Below are 19,011 nucleotides of genomic sequence, written 5' to 3' on the forward strand. Positions count from 1 at the left end.
GGATTTCTTAGTCACACATATTTTACAACCAGATGCTGAAAGGCATAAATCAAACCGAGTGCGTGTTCGTCTGCGTAGAGGTATTTTCTTCAAAAGCATAAAAACACATGTTCGTGTGGACACACACACACACACACACACACACACACACACACACACACACACACACACACACACACACACACACACACACGCTCTGTGGGTGTTTGTCAAATGTATTTATTCACACAACATTTCCCAGGTGGATGCCTCTGTGCATGTATCATGGGCATAAAGTAAAATTTATGGGAACACCCAGTATGTGACATTACTGCTCGGCACCTGCAGGTGGGCAGGAGACAGAGACTTGGATAACTGGGTTACGGCGAGGAGTGAAAGTTTGTGTGCAGGTGTACGAACCGGTGCCCCGATAAGTTGTCGAGAAAAGGCAAAAGAGGCTGTGCGGGACTTCAGGAAAATACAGTACTGTAGGTACAGTAGCAGTGAGGTCTCACCATAAAGTGCTACTTCTGACAATTATTACGGTCCGGATGAGCACCATAAAACTACGTTAAGTATTACTGAGTGAGGTTTAATACAAAAACAAGCAAAACACTAGAGCTGCAACAATTTGTCAATTCATCAATTAGCTGTGCGACAGAAAACAAACTATTTTGATAATCAATTTATCGTTTTGAGTCCATTTTTAATAATAATAATAAAAAAAAAGCAAAAGTTTCAGAATTGTGACATTTTACAGCATTTTTTGACCAAACAATCAATCGATTAATCGAGAAAAGAATTGACAGATTTATCGATAATGACGACAATTGTTGGCACATGCAAAGTTGCTTTAATCTCCTATATTGTCATAGACAGATAGTTTATAGTGGAATCACTAGTTCACATGCTCAAAGACAAGCTGGATGTGATTATTTTCGTACCAAGATTTGCCACTGTGCAGAAAACTGCTGGAAAAACCAAAGGCCGTTTTTTTGTCATACAAACAGTCTAAAGCCAAAACACGTTTAGTTAACTTTTAAATCTAACAAAATAGAAGCAGCTAATTCTCCCAAATATGACACTGGAACAAAGGTATGTTTGACATTATTAGTTGATTATATTCTACATAGCGCGTGATTCATTTTTGTTGTTTCATTTTTAGGTACAAGTTTAGACTTTTTGCAGAATCCAACTACAACAAACATCTCAGATTTCCCAAACAAGGGTAAACATCTTTCCTTTCCTGACAGCAGTATCATGTGATTTCTGGTTGCTGCAAGTGCTGTAGAGTTCGCTGTCGAGGGGAGCAAGAATTTAGTGCCTCTGCAGGCAAGGATGACTCAGCCTTTGGATTAATGGTTGAATACTAAAGTACCACTAAAGTCCTCAGTGGGAGAGAGGAGTCACATCTCTCTCGCCCTCAAACACACACAAACACACACACGGTATAATGTCTTATTTAGTTACAACTAAAACCCCACAGCGGACGGTGAGTCAGACGCAGCAGAATGACTGTTAATACCCTCATTAGTCAGGTTTTCACTACCGAGCCAACGAGGCTGAAGGGCTTACGACTTATTTTAGGGCATTCAACTATTGCCTCCAAAACAAAATTTGTGTGATTCCCTTAATACTCCACTCGCCTAATAGATGCTTTCTTATTCGGGCTGACTTGCATATTTGAACATTTGTAAGAAGCTTAACGTGCACATGGCCCTGCTGCTGTAGTTGGGGTACTCTGTCAAGTCCTGCATACTCACACTCGGTATGTGAGGTCCTAGACAACTATATATTTTTTGTTTAGTTTAAAAAAAAAATAAAAAAAAAAAATGACAAAGAATTCTAAAAATATCACATTACAGTTTCCCGGAGCCCAAAGCATCATTGCAGTATTTACAAACAGCCCCAAACACAAAGATACGAGAATTAAGTGCTGGCTTTCAAGAGCTGCACGTTCAACCATATAAAACAGAGAAAGATGTAAATCCTCCTCTTTGAGAAGCTGTAAACTGCATATGTTTGCCATTGTTGTTTAATAAATGAGGATTAATCAATCATTAGAATCTCAGAATAGTCTGATTCATTTTCTGCCAACTGTCTCATGTTGAAGTATCAAAAATATTGAAGACAGGTTGAGGGAAAAGAGAAATGTCACGCTGCCAATTCATAAAGAAGTATTAACATAAGAACAAATATCCAAAACCTTAATAAACCAAATACACAAAAGAATTTCTAAATGAGAAAATTGTATTAACGGTGCTAATTGACTTAGTGCGAGGAACAGTACATAGAGTTCTGTGTAGTCACAATCAATGCAGTGAAATTTGTATTGCGTTAATGTAATCCTGCCCTTTTGTTGTACAATGGAAGTTATTTAATAGTGGAAAGGTACAGGATGTGGTATTTGTGTTGATTGGGTTCCAGCCCCACTGTCTTCTGCCATCATTGCTAACAGATGCAACTAACTTCTGGTCCAATATCTTAAAGGTCACTGCAGTTAAGATATGCGTCTCAAGAATCTGATCTTGGCTCCCTCAGCTGCCCTGCGAGTTTTCCTTTATTTGGATTGAAAACCTACAGAAACGAAGTAAAGTGTACTGGAAACTTCAGCGGTTCAGCTTGAATCTTCCTTGTGATCTGATCATTTCATATTTTAAATCACCAGATTAATACGCAGTCAACCATGTCTCCAGGCTTGCGACTAAGAGGTTCTGACAGGTGGAGCAGTAATGTACGAGGGGAAGCTCCGCAGGAGTCCTTTCACACCGTTTAAGCGATTTCCAGGTCAAACAGTCTCACATGTGCAGAATGTTTTGAGCTAACACGTCAACCATGTGGAAAGCATAGAGAGAGGAAAGGGGAAAACATTACAGAGGCTGTGGTTGAACAAGGACGGATGGATGAAATAATAGATGTTTGCTTGTGTGGCGGGAGGCACAGAACAAAGGAGAGATGGCTGAAATAATATAAGAAAAGGAAAATGTGACTAAGACAGAGGCAGTTTTTAAAGAACAGCAGGAATTCAGGAGGTGCCACATTATCTGGCACACTGTTTCATGTCTTTACTGATTCTTATTGAAAATAATCAATAATATTTGCACACTTGAACAGTGGGTTGACGGGCCCTGAAAACAGTCAGTTGCTGTGAATGCTTTTTCAGCACGAAAATACTCAAGTGCTGATGGTAAATGCGGTGTGAACATGTTTCTCCAAGGAGGCTCAGTGCGCGCATTTAAAACACACAAGATGCATCACAAAGGAAGAAACCTATTGTGTTTGTGTGTGTAAGTTTGTGACTTTTGACTGGATGTTCCTGGATGTTAATGTTTAAAACAGTCAGATCTTGTAAAACTACCTACTGGTGCTTTACAGAAAGCCAGAACTCTGGGATTTCTTCTGTTCATCGCTGAGCCAATAAATACTGTATGTTGAGATATATATATATTTTTTTAATATCTGTTTTGTGTGGTTGTGTGACACGTGCATGTATAAATGATCAGAGGTGATTTAAAAGTTGTAAGTCTTTCATTGTGAGCTATAAATGTTTAGCTATGGGCTCGATGTGTTTCCATAACACTGTGACAATGTGTGACTGTTTTCCCTCCATCAATGTCCGCCTCGAGGCTGCGTTACGTGTTCCTGTGTGTGTTCATATAAGCATTTCTATGTTTGTAAGAAAAGACAGAATGTGTGTGTGTGTGTGTGTGTGTGTGTGTGTGTGTGTGTGTGTGTGTGTGTGCGCGTGTGTCTCTCAAGAGTTCCCTGTGCAGGGAAGCATGCGAGCAGCTGCTCTGGCCCCCCTCTTATTGGCCAGAATTTACAGTGGCTTTGGCTCCATGAAGTATTTACGAGATCCCAAAACACCCGCTCTCACACATACGAGCATTTTAGGCCTCAGAAACAAAAACCTACCTACAGTACTCTTCCTGTAACAAAAATCCCACACACCCACCACAGAGCCTTCACCCTAACACACACACACACACACACACACACACACACACACACACACACACACACACACACACACACACACACACACACACACAGACTCTGATTAGAAATCTAAACATCTGCTCTGCCAAGGCTAAGAAACTACAGATGTTATTAGAGCTTATTTACCATCAGTCAAACCCCAAATACGGATCTAAACGCAGTGGAACGACAACCAGCAACAGACAACACGGGGTGCAGGTTCAGCAACTTACACGTAAGCTTTGGCTGATAAAATATGCTGTGGATAGTTGTCATATTAACAGGTGGAATTGACTTCTGAAGATTAAAAAAAAACAACAACAACGAGTCTGTTAAAAGCCGGGGATCATTTCTATCAAGTGAACATAAAAACGTCTCTTCCATGAAACGTCGGAAGAACAAACAGCAGAATCAGACGGGATTGATTATTCATGTTATAATGCATGTATAATTGTTCATGTCATATGCGTAACTGAACATAATAAGTTAGAAAGGAGTAATAACATTTGTCGTCACCCTTTCTTAGACTTACTTCCTCATGATGGACTTCCTTACTGACAGCCCGTCCTCCAGATCTGCCTCATTGGCCATGAAGAGCAGCCTCTTTCCTGACTGATCGACGCCAACAAAGTCCCTCTGCTCAGCTTGGGAAAAAACACATTGTATGATATTAATACAGCATAACAGTAGGTCACATATTTCACAACTTTCCTTTTTATTCTGTATCCAAATCATTGCAGTTTTACAGTTGCACAGAAAAAGAAAAATGCAATGCATAAAAATGATTTTCTGCGTGCACCAATCATGCACATCACAGCAGATGTTTTGTAGTCTTATCTATTACGATTTTCCTGTTACCCGTCTTTTTCTTGCCCTTCTGGCCGGGGACCGTCTCTGTGAATTCATGGGCTTTACTCATTAGCATGGCCAGCGTTGCATTGTGGGCTCTGAACAGGTCGACCACCTCGTGAAGTGCCACGTCTGTTATCAGGTCACAACTCACCACCAGGACGTCCGTCTTAAGAGGAAGGTTGGAGAGAGAATAGACAGTCAAGCCAGTTATGATATGGCAAATTATCAGTAACATACTGCATCTGATGTGGTTTGATGACTTTGACAACATTTACATGGAACCTGATAGTGCAATTAAAAATAGTTTACAGGCAGAACATCAGGATCAAAACCACTCGGAGGTAGACGAGGGACTTTTAGCAGAATGCAGGTGGGAAAAAACAATAAGGCGATCTAATGTCTCTCAGTTGGTTCAACTCTGTTGTTGGATGGTGTGCCAGCGGACTGATCATCCATTTGGCTGTATAAATAATGCAATATGTAAAGTAACACCAGAGCAGTCCACACAGTCAAAGAACTAAAAATCACAGTTGTGACATTACTGAACCTTAAAGGTATAATACATTGGAAAGTGATACGTATTCATTAATGACACTACAAATACCCATGAAATCCCCTCTTGTGTTGACTTTTCAGCTTGTGTGAATGATCACTCATCTCTCTGAATAAAATAAGTGCCCAAAGTAAATCAACCGTGTGTTTACATCCAGATGTGTGTATTTTCAAGTCTGGCTCATATTGCTATCATATCTTTATCACACCATGCTCCTTCCGGGCACTGACAACATCACATAACTTCCGAGCTTCCTCTTTTACCCTGCACAATGAGCCATGCAGGCTGGATTAGAGAAACGTTGAGCACTTTTTGACCATCACAGCAAAACAGAGAAAACCGGCACCTTGTTTTTTGATTTCCAAAACTCAAATGATAAAAAGAAAACGCTTCATCATTTGTTGACAGGAAGGAGAATATTCTTTTAAAGTGTCATCCTCCAGAGATTATTTACATCTTAAACTGCTGTCAGTATTCCAGCTATTTAACAATGTGTAAAGCAATGCTGGCTTTAAACTACAAATAAATACACAACCTGTAATTTCCAATTGACAGATCAGTTACTCAAACCCAACATCAGTCATTTTAACTGGCCTCCACTGATGTTACAAGTCTGCAGTGTGTATGTATGTTTACAAGTGGGTGCGCCCACATTTGTGGGTCTGTGTGCGGTATCCATCTGTCTGTCCAGTGATGAAGGCTGTCAGCATAGGAACTAATCCCACCATTAGTACCAGCAGCTTTAATGACAGAGACATCTTTACTCTGTCTGTGACACGGAGGAAAGAGAGCCTGAGATAGGAGCAGGATTAAACAGAGGAAGAAAAACACAGGAGCGAATAATCTTTAACTATTGTTGAAGGTTTTCATGGAAAGTTCCTCTGCAGATTTCAGGGTTCATAATTCAACCAATAAATATAAATTCAACGCAGTAGAAAAACAGCACAGACTTGAATGTTCTCACCTCCATTCTTTACAATGACTGCAGTGCAGCCCGGTTCGAGTTCTTCTACCTACTGTATTTTAAATGTCCCGTAAACAGAGTTGCATCTGGTAATTATTGTTGATCCTTGAAACAATCCTTGCTGTTTTTTTTGTGTTTTTTTTTTTGCATTTCACTGATAATTATATGGTTCAATCTAGGGTTGGTCCATGTCTATTAAACTGGCGTATGATGATGTCAACAGTTGACCATGGCAATGACTGTCAGCCATCGGCACAATCGCCCAACCCTAGTCCAAATTGCTGCTCTTTCTGGGTCTCCCTGTGCACTTAACGTGAGCAATATGGCCCTAAATAATATCACAATATTTCAGGGTATTTTTTGTTAATATTACAAAATATGAAATATTATGTTATTAATAACTTTAAGAACATATAACTACAACAAAGTAGTTCATAAATACTTTTTGTTGCCATTTAGAGAGGTAACTTAATTCCCGTTAAATTGACAACCTGATTTAATTAGTCAAAAGTATTTGCTTTGAGTTGTATTAAATATGTTTTTCAATGGATCAAATGCCAATTTATGTAACATGTTATGAAATAACCTTATGAACCTCGGAGACTTGCTAATAGTTTAACTGTCCTCCACTGCAGGAGGAGTACTGGTATAAACAAAAAGATGCATTTTACGATGTTTCAGAAAACGCACCCATTACCTTAAAAGGCTACACAGTGCATGACGAACAATAAATTAAGAAACTGCCACAGTCCAGTACAGCACCAAACATCCTTTTCTCTGTCTTTTTTGTGCAATAACATAATTAAGAAAGGGTCTGATTTAATTCTTAATAGTGACTATCAACATTTGGCAGAGCACCAAAGAATTAAAGAACTCACTTGAACGTATTAATAATGTGAATAGCAGTTGAGTGTAGTTCTGTGTTTGTGAGTGTGTGTGTGTGAGGGAGGCAGTATCAAGAGGGATCAAGGGTCGTGCAGTTGACCTGTATTTAACTCCAATCATAACCTGGTCTGGACCTGGCGACAGGAAGCTGCCACAGCAAAGCCGGAGGTGTCTGCAGGAGATCTACAGCCACCGAGACTCTGACATCTTCCAACTCTCCTTTCCCTCTATCGCACACTGACGAGCTTGCGCACATGTTCCGAAATGGCGCGCGCACGCATGCACACGCGCGCACACGCGCGCGCACATACACACACACACACACACACACACGAGTATGTATGCGTGCACATACACACGCATAAATGGACAAAAATGTGCTTGTGTAGTCCACACACGCGCTGACACGCACTCAGAGACGACAGCAGAGTGGAGTCAGCTGGAGAGACAGAGACACTTTGGCCTTTCAACAGCCAGGATCACTGGACAGGTCAGGACCACACACACTGATGCACACAAAAACACCATACACAGACACGTACTTGTCCCTGTGGTAGCTGACTTCAATCCAGAACTACTGTTTATACAATCTCAACCCACTTTAAGGAAACTTTATTTTTATGTACCGTGACTGTTTTCCAGCTTTTGTTTTCGACCAACTTTTAACAACGTGAGTACCAGTGATTAGGCAGTATGTGATAATCTTCTGTCTGTTCAGTCAGTATATGGCTGCTGTTTACAACTCTGTCATTAAGGGGTTTTAAGTGTGCAAGAACTTACTAAATAAGAATTCAAGAACATATCCTACATACAATATACGCCATCATGACAATATTTGCCTCGAGAAAAAACTCTGAATGTAACAAAATCAAATGTTTTTTTTGTCCTATACAAGGGTGGGTCAGAAATTTCAGAGACAGCTCCTGTTGCGTGCGTAATGCTGCACAGCGCTGTGACGTGCACAGAGAAGCTATAACCTTTGTGAATCCAGGTTTTGGCACTCAATCAAAATCAGCACCTGAATTACACACGTTTTTGTGAGGAGTGGTCCGGTGCATTAAACCCTATTCGCATTCAGGTTTCTTCAGCGATCAGTGAGGCTGACTAAGTGCCATGACGCTGAAGTGTTTGTTCCTAAATGTGGTTTCAATACTGGTTGAGATGGTGAAGCTACATAGAGCGACACAAACCGTTGTAGTCACACTGAAGACAGCGCAAGAACAATGCTTTATATATATATTTATATAATATTGGAAGAAAAATCAAATAGTTCATAGCGAATTTCGAATAGTAGTTTTGCTATAGTTTATCTCTGCAATGGTTATTTATAGACATGACTTTGCACTCTGCTCTCATTGAGGGAGGGTCTCGAGTTTTGGCACACAACATATGTCATGTGGTTGTTCCAAAAGTTTGAAAAATAACCTGAGGTCTTCGCCCATTAGGATGCAACGACTGCAAACAATCCCCAATGGAGCGTCGCCAGACCCATATATTCACACAGGGAGTTTTGGTCTGGTCAATCCAGGCTAGCCCAAACCTTGTCCTGTCTTAACATAAGGCTCTTTAAAGCTTTAACTATTGTAGGTCACAGAAAAGACGTGAAACAAGGCAGATGCAACCGGTTGGCAGAGTAAGAGCTTTAAGAGGGAAAGAAATAAAAAAACACACACAAAGTCTCTTTCAGGGATGTTTGCCGTGTCCCTTTCATAAAAAGCCTCAGCTTCATCTCTCATTGCTTTCTTTCTTCACCTTTTGTCTTGAGTCTTACAAGCTGACTAACACAAGGTGAACCTTTGAATCAGCAACTCAATGTATGTATAGTTTTTTTTTTTTTTTTTAGCTCACATACATTCATTCTCCCAGGTGATTAAACCTGAATGATAATGGAAACGTCAAAAGAGGCTTCAAGCATACAAAGCAAAAAGTGCATGTTAAAGTACTCCTTTCACGAGTTTGGCTTACTGCGAAAGACCAAAGCATTAATCAGCATATCCTTCCACTTTTGTGTAACTTCAATGTTTGAAGAGCGAACAAAATAAAATATGCTGCTCGTAATCTCTCTTTTCACTAATCAAGAGAAATGACCTACTCTGCTCACCCACAGTGTACACTGATTCCTGTAAGTATTTTGTTTGATAGGTTACACCAAATCCCCTCATGGGAGGGTGTTTGCGTAAAGAGTGTGTGTGTGTGTGTGCGTCAATACTGTGCTCATGCATCAGTTTGACAGCTTGAGTGATCTCTGTGCTGGGATTTGGCAGACCATGGTTACGGTTCTTCACTCATCACCGTGCAGTGTGTGAGTGTGTGTAACTCAATGCCTCTAATCTAACAGGCTGCTCAAAGGATTAGGAACTTAATGATTCTCAATGGGAGCATGCTGGAGCTAGTTCTTTTTAAGTGTCTGAATATGTGCATGTGTGGTTATAACAAGCATCTATTAGAAAAATCTTGCGCAAAGAGACAAAATCTTTGTATTTGTTCCAGGACTGCATTTGCATTATTATTGCCAAAAACTAAAGAATGACCCGCAACACGCTTAAACACACTATCTGTTGTTTCGGTTAAATCAGACAGTGACCTTAATCAGCATTGTTTAGCTTGCCAGTTATGTTTCTTATAGAAATACTGTACATCCTAAATGTGTTTTCGAGCCTGGAAATACCCCAGCGTACATACTGACATATACATATGAATCATATCAAGTTAATTACAAAAATGCATCCAAAAGATGATCACCTTTTAAGATTTGGCAAATTTGAATAATTGTATTTTCTGCATAGCATCGTTGTCTTTTTTGCTTCCTCAATATGGTGAAACACATTTCATATATTACATTTAAAAAAAAGGCAAATTAATTCACAATTGTAGGAGATAAAATTTGTTATTCTTAACATCTGAATTCTGAACTTTCCAACCTCCCATTGACAGTCAAACAATAAACAAGAGCAATTGCTTTTGAAATACGTCAACAGTTCTAAGCTACACAAAACCTCATCCAAACATGTCTTCATGGTCACAGGAGGCCAGTCATAACCATGGCATATACAGAGGGACACCATAAACTCCAACATATCCAAACACAAATGCTGCACAGATGTGCATGACTACTACATGAGAATCAATGGTGCACTGGGTAAACTGGCAGCACAGGCAGGTTGAGTCTTAACCATGACCTCATCTGTTTAGAGTGAATCGGATGAAGGGAAGGATGGAGGGATCAGCAGGCAGGATACAGAGGGGGTCTCGAAATTGGAGTTGGGGGGTCATGGATACCAAGACAGCATGTGTTGTGTGTGTGTGTGTGTGTGTGTGTGTGTGTGTGTGTGTGTGTGTGTGTGTGTGTGTGTGTGTGTGTGTGTGTGTGTGTGTGAAAGTTTGTGTGTATATTAAAAAGGTGAAAGGAGGCACTTTGACAGCCTTGGCCACCCGGAGGAGGGAAAGACGCGGATCAGTGGTCACCCAGCAGTACAAACACCCACGTAAACTTCCCCCTGCAATCTTTGTCATTTCCCTACTCTGCCTCCAACCTTATTATTGCAAATTTTTCAGTATAACCATTACACTTGCCATTACACACCAGAAAACAGCACCTGACAAATAATGGCCTACAGAGCTGTGACAACTGGTATTAGTGGGTTGTTTGGCTCTCCCCTTTCACCACATAATAAAATAATATTCAAATCAACTGTTCAAATACTGCAGATTTCATTTCAGACAACCTGACCATGTTATCTTGCTCACATTAAGTCGGAAAAAGTCAACAACTTGACGAGTAACACCGGAAAACTCGAATGTTTAAAAAAAAAAAAAAAAAAAATCATCGTCTTTTCATTGACTCAGTCAATATTTTGTTGGTGCCTCTATTTCCCAAATGTACCCAAGAGCTTAGCGAACTGTGGCTTCATTTATAAAACATTGCATGGGATCCATACTGAAAGTGTACAGGCGCACAGAAGCAGAAAACGGCACGGGCAAAAAAATATTCCGATTTATAAAACCGTGCACACGCACACCTGCACGAAATGTTCCCTTTATAAATCACAATCCACGTGGAAATGTGCACATGTAGATCAGCCTCACCCCCCCCCCCCCTTCAACACGCCTACATTCATCCTTAAATGGTCGATGCAAATCAGATTATAAAGAGTCATGCATATGAAATTTGCCGTGTGGATCAGTGGTTCTTTGGTAAATCATGTAAACAACGGAGAGGAAAACCCAGAAATTGAGTTTTTCCGACACAGAACTGGAGGTGTTTGTGGAAGAGGTGGAGGATATGAAGCTCATATTTGTTTGATGGTCACAGCTTTGGGGTCAAAAACAAAAGAAAAATGCAGCGAGCGGTAACGTGTTGCTGGTGCAGTGACAGAAGTTCCACCGCGATGTCTCCACGACGACGCGCTGTGCGCCTGAAAGCGCGGTGGAAACACTTTTACACACAACAACTGGATTAAACTGTGTTCACAATATGAGGGGGGAAAAAAAAGTAAAACTGACACTCTGTTCTGCAGTTCTTCAACCTGATGCTGTTTGATGTTATCTTGGATTTTTACAAAGGATAATCAGTAGTTTGCAATGTAAATGCGGTGAAAAGGAACGTGTTGGGAGTGACAGCGCGTCTGATATAATGAGCGGAATTAAATGTGAGCTATAGATTTGCTTCCATCATTTACATTTCAAAGTTGCTTATGTAATAATTATAGGTCACGAGCAAAAATGACCCTGCTGGTAATAACAATATGGTTAATAATAAAGTGCACCCGTGTCCAAATAAGATGTGATAGAAAGTAAAATTAAAATGTGTGAGAGGCTTTGTTATACGTATCAAGTTGTCTCTTACATTTCATTTCTACAATCTGGCTTCAATTCACCACCTCAACATCTGTGTCATAAATTTTTCCCCCGTCTCCAAAACACACGTACGGATGGTTTGTTTACTGGCGCGCACTATTTACCGTCAAGTTAGCGTGACGTACGCCTTTTTCAGGCCCTGTTTTGTGCGTATGCAGCGGTTATAAATGAGGCCCGTGGATGTAGAACACACCCACCTTGATCTTCTGCTGGATGTGTCTGAGAGCATCGGCGGTGCCCATGTCTCCGTCTTCCTGGATCCAAACCACATCCAGTTTCATCTTCACGTCCAGCTTCATTTTAAAGTCTGTGGTCATCATCTTCTGGACCTCTTTGGTGGTGATCACTATCACCTCTGAAAACACAGACAACAAAATAAGTATATCCTCGATGAAACTAAGTTTCGGGACTCGTCACGAGAGATGTTTATTTGGCTATAATCCATCGTGAATTTCTAGTAAAATTACTAGACCACTTTATACATCTCAAACATTGCAGAGTCCGTCTGGTTTAATCACCCTTGTCTGCATTAAATGGTTTCTACCGGGCATTTGTTCACTCTAGCTGTGTCAGCCTAGTAAAATATAATTGCACTGCTTTGGCTAGCAGGCTACACACAGTAAACTACTGGCCACACAGGATGATTATGTATAGAAAGCAACTTTTATTTAGACGAAGTGAGGTTCGGTCCAGTTTACTGGCACGAACAGCATTCTGCAAATAAATCCCTTCATACGCTCAGTGCTTCTGGACCCGCTGCAAGCTGTAGCACACGTCAGAAATCTGGACTGTAAATCTAGACAGGAAATGCACACTTGACAATGTGCTGACAAGCTGGCAAAAGTACATCTATAAAACGGTATTAATAGATTTTATGCATTGAAATGAGCATCCCAGTGGTGCTAGTGACAATTTCCAAATGTACTTGCCTGATTTTTTTAGGTACCAAACAGCAAAACAATCACTGACCTTGACAACAGTAAAACATTACAACTGGTTTTGTTATTAAAATGTAACAGCTAAAAAAAAGTGTAACTATTTATTTTTTTCATTTCATTTTAATTAATTTTAGATTGTAAAAATGTTCGTCCAAATTTGATAGTTTGTCCTTCAGTTTAACAACTGCTTGTGTTTCACACTCGGAAATGTGACTTCACTGGGACATCACAACAGATAATATGGTGCATGTCAGCTTGGCAACTGTAGCATCATGAGTCTGGGGGGGCAGAGCTTCTAAATAGAAGCACCTCGGGGAGGGGTGCATTTGTTTGGCTGTTGAGTTCAAACAACAGTTCTTCTGCAGACTCACTGACTGATTCCACCTTTAAAAGGTTCTTTTCACACATTTTGTTCCAAATATTCCAGGTGGGCCACATAAACTTACTGTGTTTTTGCTTCAATACATTTCAAGCGGAAGCCAGGAATGTCTTTGCACCCCTGAAACACTTCACAGATCCCGTACAGCACACAGGTAGTTTCACTTACGGCTAACTAGACCACTGACCAGGTTGAAGGTAGGCACAGATAAGATTTGAGGAAGGATATTTACAACCAAAGCAAGGGGAGAGTGAGGGTCTGTGTCTCGTAAGTACTTACACTCACTATTTTAGCAGATATGTTTCCAGGTGATGCATTCAAATGCTACAGTCATTTCCGGTAAGTGAAAGGCAGCAATTTGAAACCACCCTTCCCTGTCAAAATTTACACACTACAGTACATAAGGTAGGTGTACTTATGGAAGTTCATAATTTGGGACGCAACAAGGGAGATATCAAGTCAAGCCTGCAGTGTACATGCTCAGACAGTCCTGAGAAAAGGTCTGATCAGGTCACATCAATGAATTCACCTGTATACATTTATGAATATAGTTTACTGTAGGTTTAAGTGTGGAGTATTTGAGACTGTTTTCATTTGGCTATTTCAATCCAGACATCTGGCCTGGCCCATATCAGATCAAAAGTGTCCGGCTTGAGGCAGAGAGTTTTTCCACTTTGCATCAACATGCATCCTGGGTTACCACCTAAGATCAGATCTCACTTCCCCCGGTGTTTATACAAATGAACACGTAGGCTACGTCATGAAAACATACAAGTAAATAAGCCCAAGAACGAGAACCTGAGCATCAGAATCTCACTGTTTCGGGTCAGATAAATTCATCGTTCCAGCTCGTCTCCGCTGCTGTGGATCAAAGGGGGAAGCGGATCTCAGCTGTGGGTCTGACGTGTGTCGGCAATTACAGGAGATAAACTACACGACAAACAGATGCATGAGAAGAGGAGTTTAGGCTACAGGTGGGCTAATTAATGTGCTGTCTGTTACAAATATAGGGCTATGACGTATTTCACGTTTGTGAATGTCTGAACACTGGAGTTTGTAAATCTAATTCACAGCCTGAGACGTCCGGCTCGTTAGATGAATTAATTATTCATGAATTATTGATCCGCAGCGCGTCTCCGCTCCGTCTCTCCCACTGCTATGGATAATGTGTGTTGGAAATAACACGGTATTAACTAAAAGAAAAAAATACATACTCAGAGGAGGCTTTGGTGAGACAAGCGCCATGTGTTTTAATTCACTAATCAGCTGCTTCATAACGTCTGTTTGCAGTAAGTTTCTCCTGCTGTCAGTCGGCCACAGTTCAGCCGCTCAGCAGAATCACACAGGAGAGTAAATAAAAATAAATAAGAACAGGCAGCGATCAGATCAGGTGAACGACTGGATGGAGAAAAAAAAATAACGAACTTTTAACATGACGGTAACACACCAGAGCACCGGGTCAGATGCCAGCACAGGAACGTGGAGCTGCATTTAGTTTTAATGATATTCATAGTACGTCAGCTGAGTAGGCGGTCTTACAATGCGTCCTCAGGCCGCATTGCGTTTCCACCGCTGAACGCATGTGGCCGCATGCGTGCCGGGCCACCTCCGAATGTGGCCTGAACTGATCAGAGCATAATGCTTCCTGAGTGTGTTTCCACCTGTACTTTTGGTGGCCACTTGCGGTCCGATCACAGCCGGGTCGCATATGTCCCGATTAATATATTTAAACGGAAACGGGGTCTTGAGTGGAGCGGTAATTGCGGCAGGTGAAGCAGTAGTAGTTGAAGAGATAGATAAAGTGTCTCACCTTCAAAGCCCACCCTCTCCAGCAGATTAAGGGGATACCACATAAGGGGCTTGTTGCCAACGGGCAGCATTGGTTTGGGGGTGTTGTATGTGAGATCAGTCATACGAGAACCCCCACCAGCCGCCATCAGCACCGCCTGGAGCTCCATGATGTGTGCTGGGCACTGAGGCAAACAAGGAAAGGTAGACAAAAATTAATTGAGTGTTTTGATAATGAATCAATTAATCATTTGAGTCCTGTCCAAACAAAAATGACAAAACATTTGCTTGTTCTAAAATATACAGATATACTGTTTTTTTTTAATGTCGATATCTCACTTTCAGATTTGGGAAGAGAAGCATTTGAACTATTTTCTGACATTTTATAGAGGAAATTACTTGAAAAAAATAATCTGCAATCAAAAAAAAAAAAAAAGAATGAAAATGATTCCCAGTTGCAGGCGCCTATCTTGCAGAGGTAAACATTTGAAACAACAGCTGGTAATAAAAATGAATGATCACCATTGTCAACGACAGCTTGAGAACAATCAGTGATAATCCCAAATGACTAAACGTGTGTGCATTTAACTCTTCTGTGCTGAACCAAGAAACTGAATGAACAGAATGAAGTATTTCATTAAACTGACTTGAGTGAATAAACTTTGTGTCCTGTTTTAATGTTGATAGCCATCACCCCCCCCCCCACCAAATCTCTTCTTCTCCTCTCTTTAATCGAGCACAAGTGTTTTCCCTTCAGCCGTCATGTGAACATTATATATAATAAATACCAGATACGTGAGTGGCACACGATCTGAAGTCTCTTTATTTGTGTGTCCGTGGTCTCAATGCAGCGTGGACATGTGCGACAGCCGAAACGTTTTACAAAATGAATCTTTACATACCTGTCAGAGTGTCCTTGGTCCCTGCTGGTCGGCTGGCTGGAAATGACAGCAGCGGTGGACGCATGTAAGTTAGTTGCTGTCACTGTTGTTAGCACTTGGCTAACAATTAGTGCGGGGCAACGCGCGATGCCGCCGTTTTAAAGACAGCTCACCACCAGCCGGACACGTTTTTTGAAAAACCAAACAGTCAATCGGATGAGCGGCAGTGGCAGAAATTAAATTGCTCGCTGAAATACTCGAGAGCGATCGCGTAAAGGGAGCTAACAGTTAGCATTGCATGATGGGTGCTTTCCGTGAAATGCGTCCGTGTGGGAAACTATTTCCTCTGTACTATGGTTCCTCCTGACAGCAGAGGAGTGGAGAGGAGGTTTTTTTTTTTTTTTTTTTTTTTTTTTGCAGGCTTACATTGATTATTTACATATCATCATAAAAATCGTAAAAATTCCTGTATTGTTCTACCAATTGATAAGAGTGGGAGCAAACATACAAAGTACAACATTTTTTATAAAATGTTTCAGTTGCAAAGAGGATGAAAGGATTTGTAAATATTATTTTGTTGCCATAGACACCATATTTTTAATAGTCACTGATAGGAAGTTGTAGTCTAACTTACTTACAGAGACACGAGAATAAAAGAGGACAAAATATAAAAACTGAATTTAACAGAACAGATTTTAAAAAAATTAAATCCTTACTATTCTGACTTTTTTTTGTCATTATTGCTGACAAAATTTGACTGATAATGCATTAAAGGAATTTCTCATGAATTAAATCTGGGCGACCATGATTATGGTTTTGATGAATATGAAACAAAACAAAAAAAACATAAATTCTTTCTTTTCAGAGGGAATTACTCGGGTTCACACACACCAGAAGTGGTGTGAGCAGATTAGCAGCCAGAAGCCACCCAGCTACTCTTCAAGACTTCAAGCTTGAAAACTCCCAATTCAGAGAGCTGAGACGTAACAGCAAATTGAGCTTGGGGAATGTGGCTTTGGTTTTGTTTGCTCTGGCCAGGAGATGAGCTTGACTGCTCGTTACTGCTTGCTTGAAACCAGGCAAGCAAGAGAAGGGAGGGAAGAAGGAGAGAGAGAAAAAAAGACAAAGAGACAAACAAGCTTGAGTGTCTATTGTTGCTGGAATGCCATAATACTGAAACTATGAAGAAGACAATTTCTGAAGAAAATGAGTGATGAAAAAGTTGATGCTGTGCTGCATTGCTTGATGGCTGGCTGGGAGCTAAACTGCACTGCAGGCTTAACTTTGTATGAAGAAGCAGCTGAAAGATGATGAAGCATTTTAATTGCAGGAAAAAAGGCAGAATATAGTCTAAGCAGTGAAAGGTGTTGAAATGAGAATTATAGTTTAAGGAACTAAATTGCCATAAGTGTGCGGAAAAAGAGTTCCTTCAATGGTCTTGGTTGGAATATGGCCAAACACCAGTTAAGGTCTAAGCCCAATAAGCACCGCAAAATTGCCAAGTACTAGAAGGAGTTGAGGGTCTCCCACTAAGCTCTTGTTACTATGAGGGGCTTGAAAATCCAGACTATTTCAGAGATCCTGTAAGATCCAGTTAACAGTTTGGAACTAGAGTATTCTCAAACCTGTAGTTCAGTTCATTTGGAGGGAAAGAATGATGCACTGTAGCATTTCATTTTTGGTCTGATTACACATTTTATAAAAGAACTGGATACTAAGTTCAAAGATGGTGCCCAAGTAATTTGGATGTAATGTCCGATGTAAGTTGTTCACTTTGTTCAGACCCCAAATAATGTTCTCCCTGTCTATATTCCCTTTTTCTTTTTTTTTCTTTTTCTTAAAGTGATATCTTTATGTTACTGCACACAGAAACAAGGGACTCTCATGGCTAATGTGACATCCTTAAAGGTGTAGCCACCAGTTGGTTTTTTTCAGCTTTGTGTCTGAGAAATAATGTTTTGCATGTCATTTAAAATACTGCAATACCCATGACAGTTGGGTGCTGTTGCTATGGAGAAGGAGCTGGTTACAGCCGGGAATTGTAAGGGAAGATAATTCCAAATGAGTTTTGGCCATTGTTATGCGAAGAGCTGATGCTGTTACACTGTAAGAGTTCAGTCATACATTGAATGGACACATGCTCAGATTGACTCCTTTTAGAGGTGAATAGGCGCAATAGGGGGATAAAATCAGTTCCATCGGCAGAGAAATGCATCCACTCCTCTGTCCTGTTTTTCATTTCATTTCTCTGCAGGCCATACATTGCTGTGTATGCAACACCAGAGCAAGAATAATGGTTATAAAACCAAAATCAAACACTCAGTGGTGCTATTTACCTCATCAAGATCCACCGGCTGGACTACAAAGTCTGATGGCATGACATTACTTTACATGTACTTTAAGGAGTACACAGAAACTTGTTCACTAATTTTAAACTTGAATATCGATATGCTTGTAAGTGAATGCACTCACTATAGATTAGAGCATTTCAAACAGACCATTGCGCTCCATATGGTCATGCTGCAAAAGGCCCCTCACATTTTTCTGTTTATCCTCTTCACCCGCCCAGTTTACAAGGTGTTGTCAGTACGCAGGTGGCATCTCTCTCGCTTCATAAAAAAGGGGGATCTGGCAAAAAAGCGAAGCTGCAATAAAAGTCAAACCAAACCACTGACACTCACAGAGATTACTGCTTGGCTGGTTAACCACAGGGAGCTGATGTGTGCGAGACACTGCACATAACTTTAAGTGGAAAACTGGGCTGGTGTCATTGAAAGCTCACTTGACAAGATGCAAATGTGTCTGTGAATTCCACAAAAGGCAAAAAAGGATGGTGGTGTCCTTTTTTTCCCCCTTCCTTATATGAAATAGTTTTCACCAAGACAAACAGTCTGAGGGTAAAGCCAGATGTCTTTGTGTCAAGGGAGGCTGCAGGTTGCATCAGAATACAAGAACTT

The 19,011-nt window shown here is 40.6% G+C and overlaps 1 protein-coding gene across 1 annotated transcript in view; it reads right to left on the reverse strand.

Annotated features, from left to right (window-relative positions):
* eif2b3 (eukaryotic translation initiation factor 2B, subunit 3 gamma) overlaps positions 1–16,393 on the reverse strand; it is a 30,838-nt gene extending 14,445 nt beyond the window's left edge. Inside the window, exons 1-5 of the mRNA XM_069157307.1 lie at positions 16,076–16,393; positions 15,196–15,358; positions 12,266–12,423; positions 4,816–4,975; positions 4,490–4,601 (exon numbers count right to left, since the gene is read on the reverse strand). Of these exons, the coding sequence (XP_069013408.1) occupies positions 4,490–4,601; positions 4,816–4,975; positions 12,266–12,423; positions 15,196–15,343 (578 nt within the window). The 5' untranslated portion in view covers positions 15,344–15,358; positions 16,076–16,393. The remainder of the gene's footprint in view (positions 1–4,489; positions 4,602–4,815; positions 4,976–12,265; positions 12,424–15,195; positions 15,359–16,075) is intronic.
* Between the last annotated feature and the right edge of the window lie 2,618 nt (positions 16,394–19,011).

The sequence above is a fragment of the Embiotoca jacksoni genome, unplaced genomic scaffold, assembly GCF_022577435.1.
Source record: "Embiotoca jacksoni isolate LCO1_2020_lvr unplaced genomic scaffold, fEmbJac1.0.p SCAF_22, whole genome shotgun sequence".
Taxonomy (NCBI): domain Eukaryota; kingdom Metazoa; phylum Chordata; class Actinopteri; family Embiotocidae; genus Embiotoca; species Embiotoca jacksoni.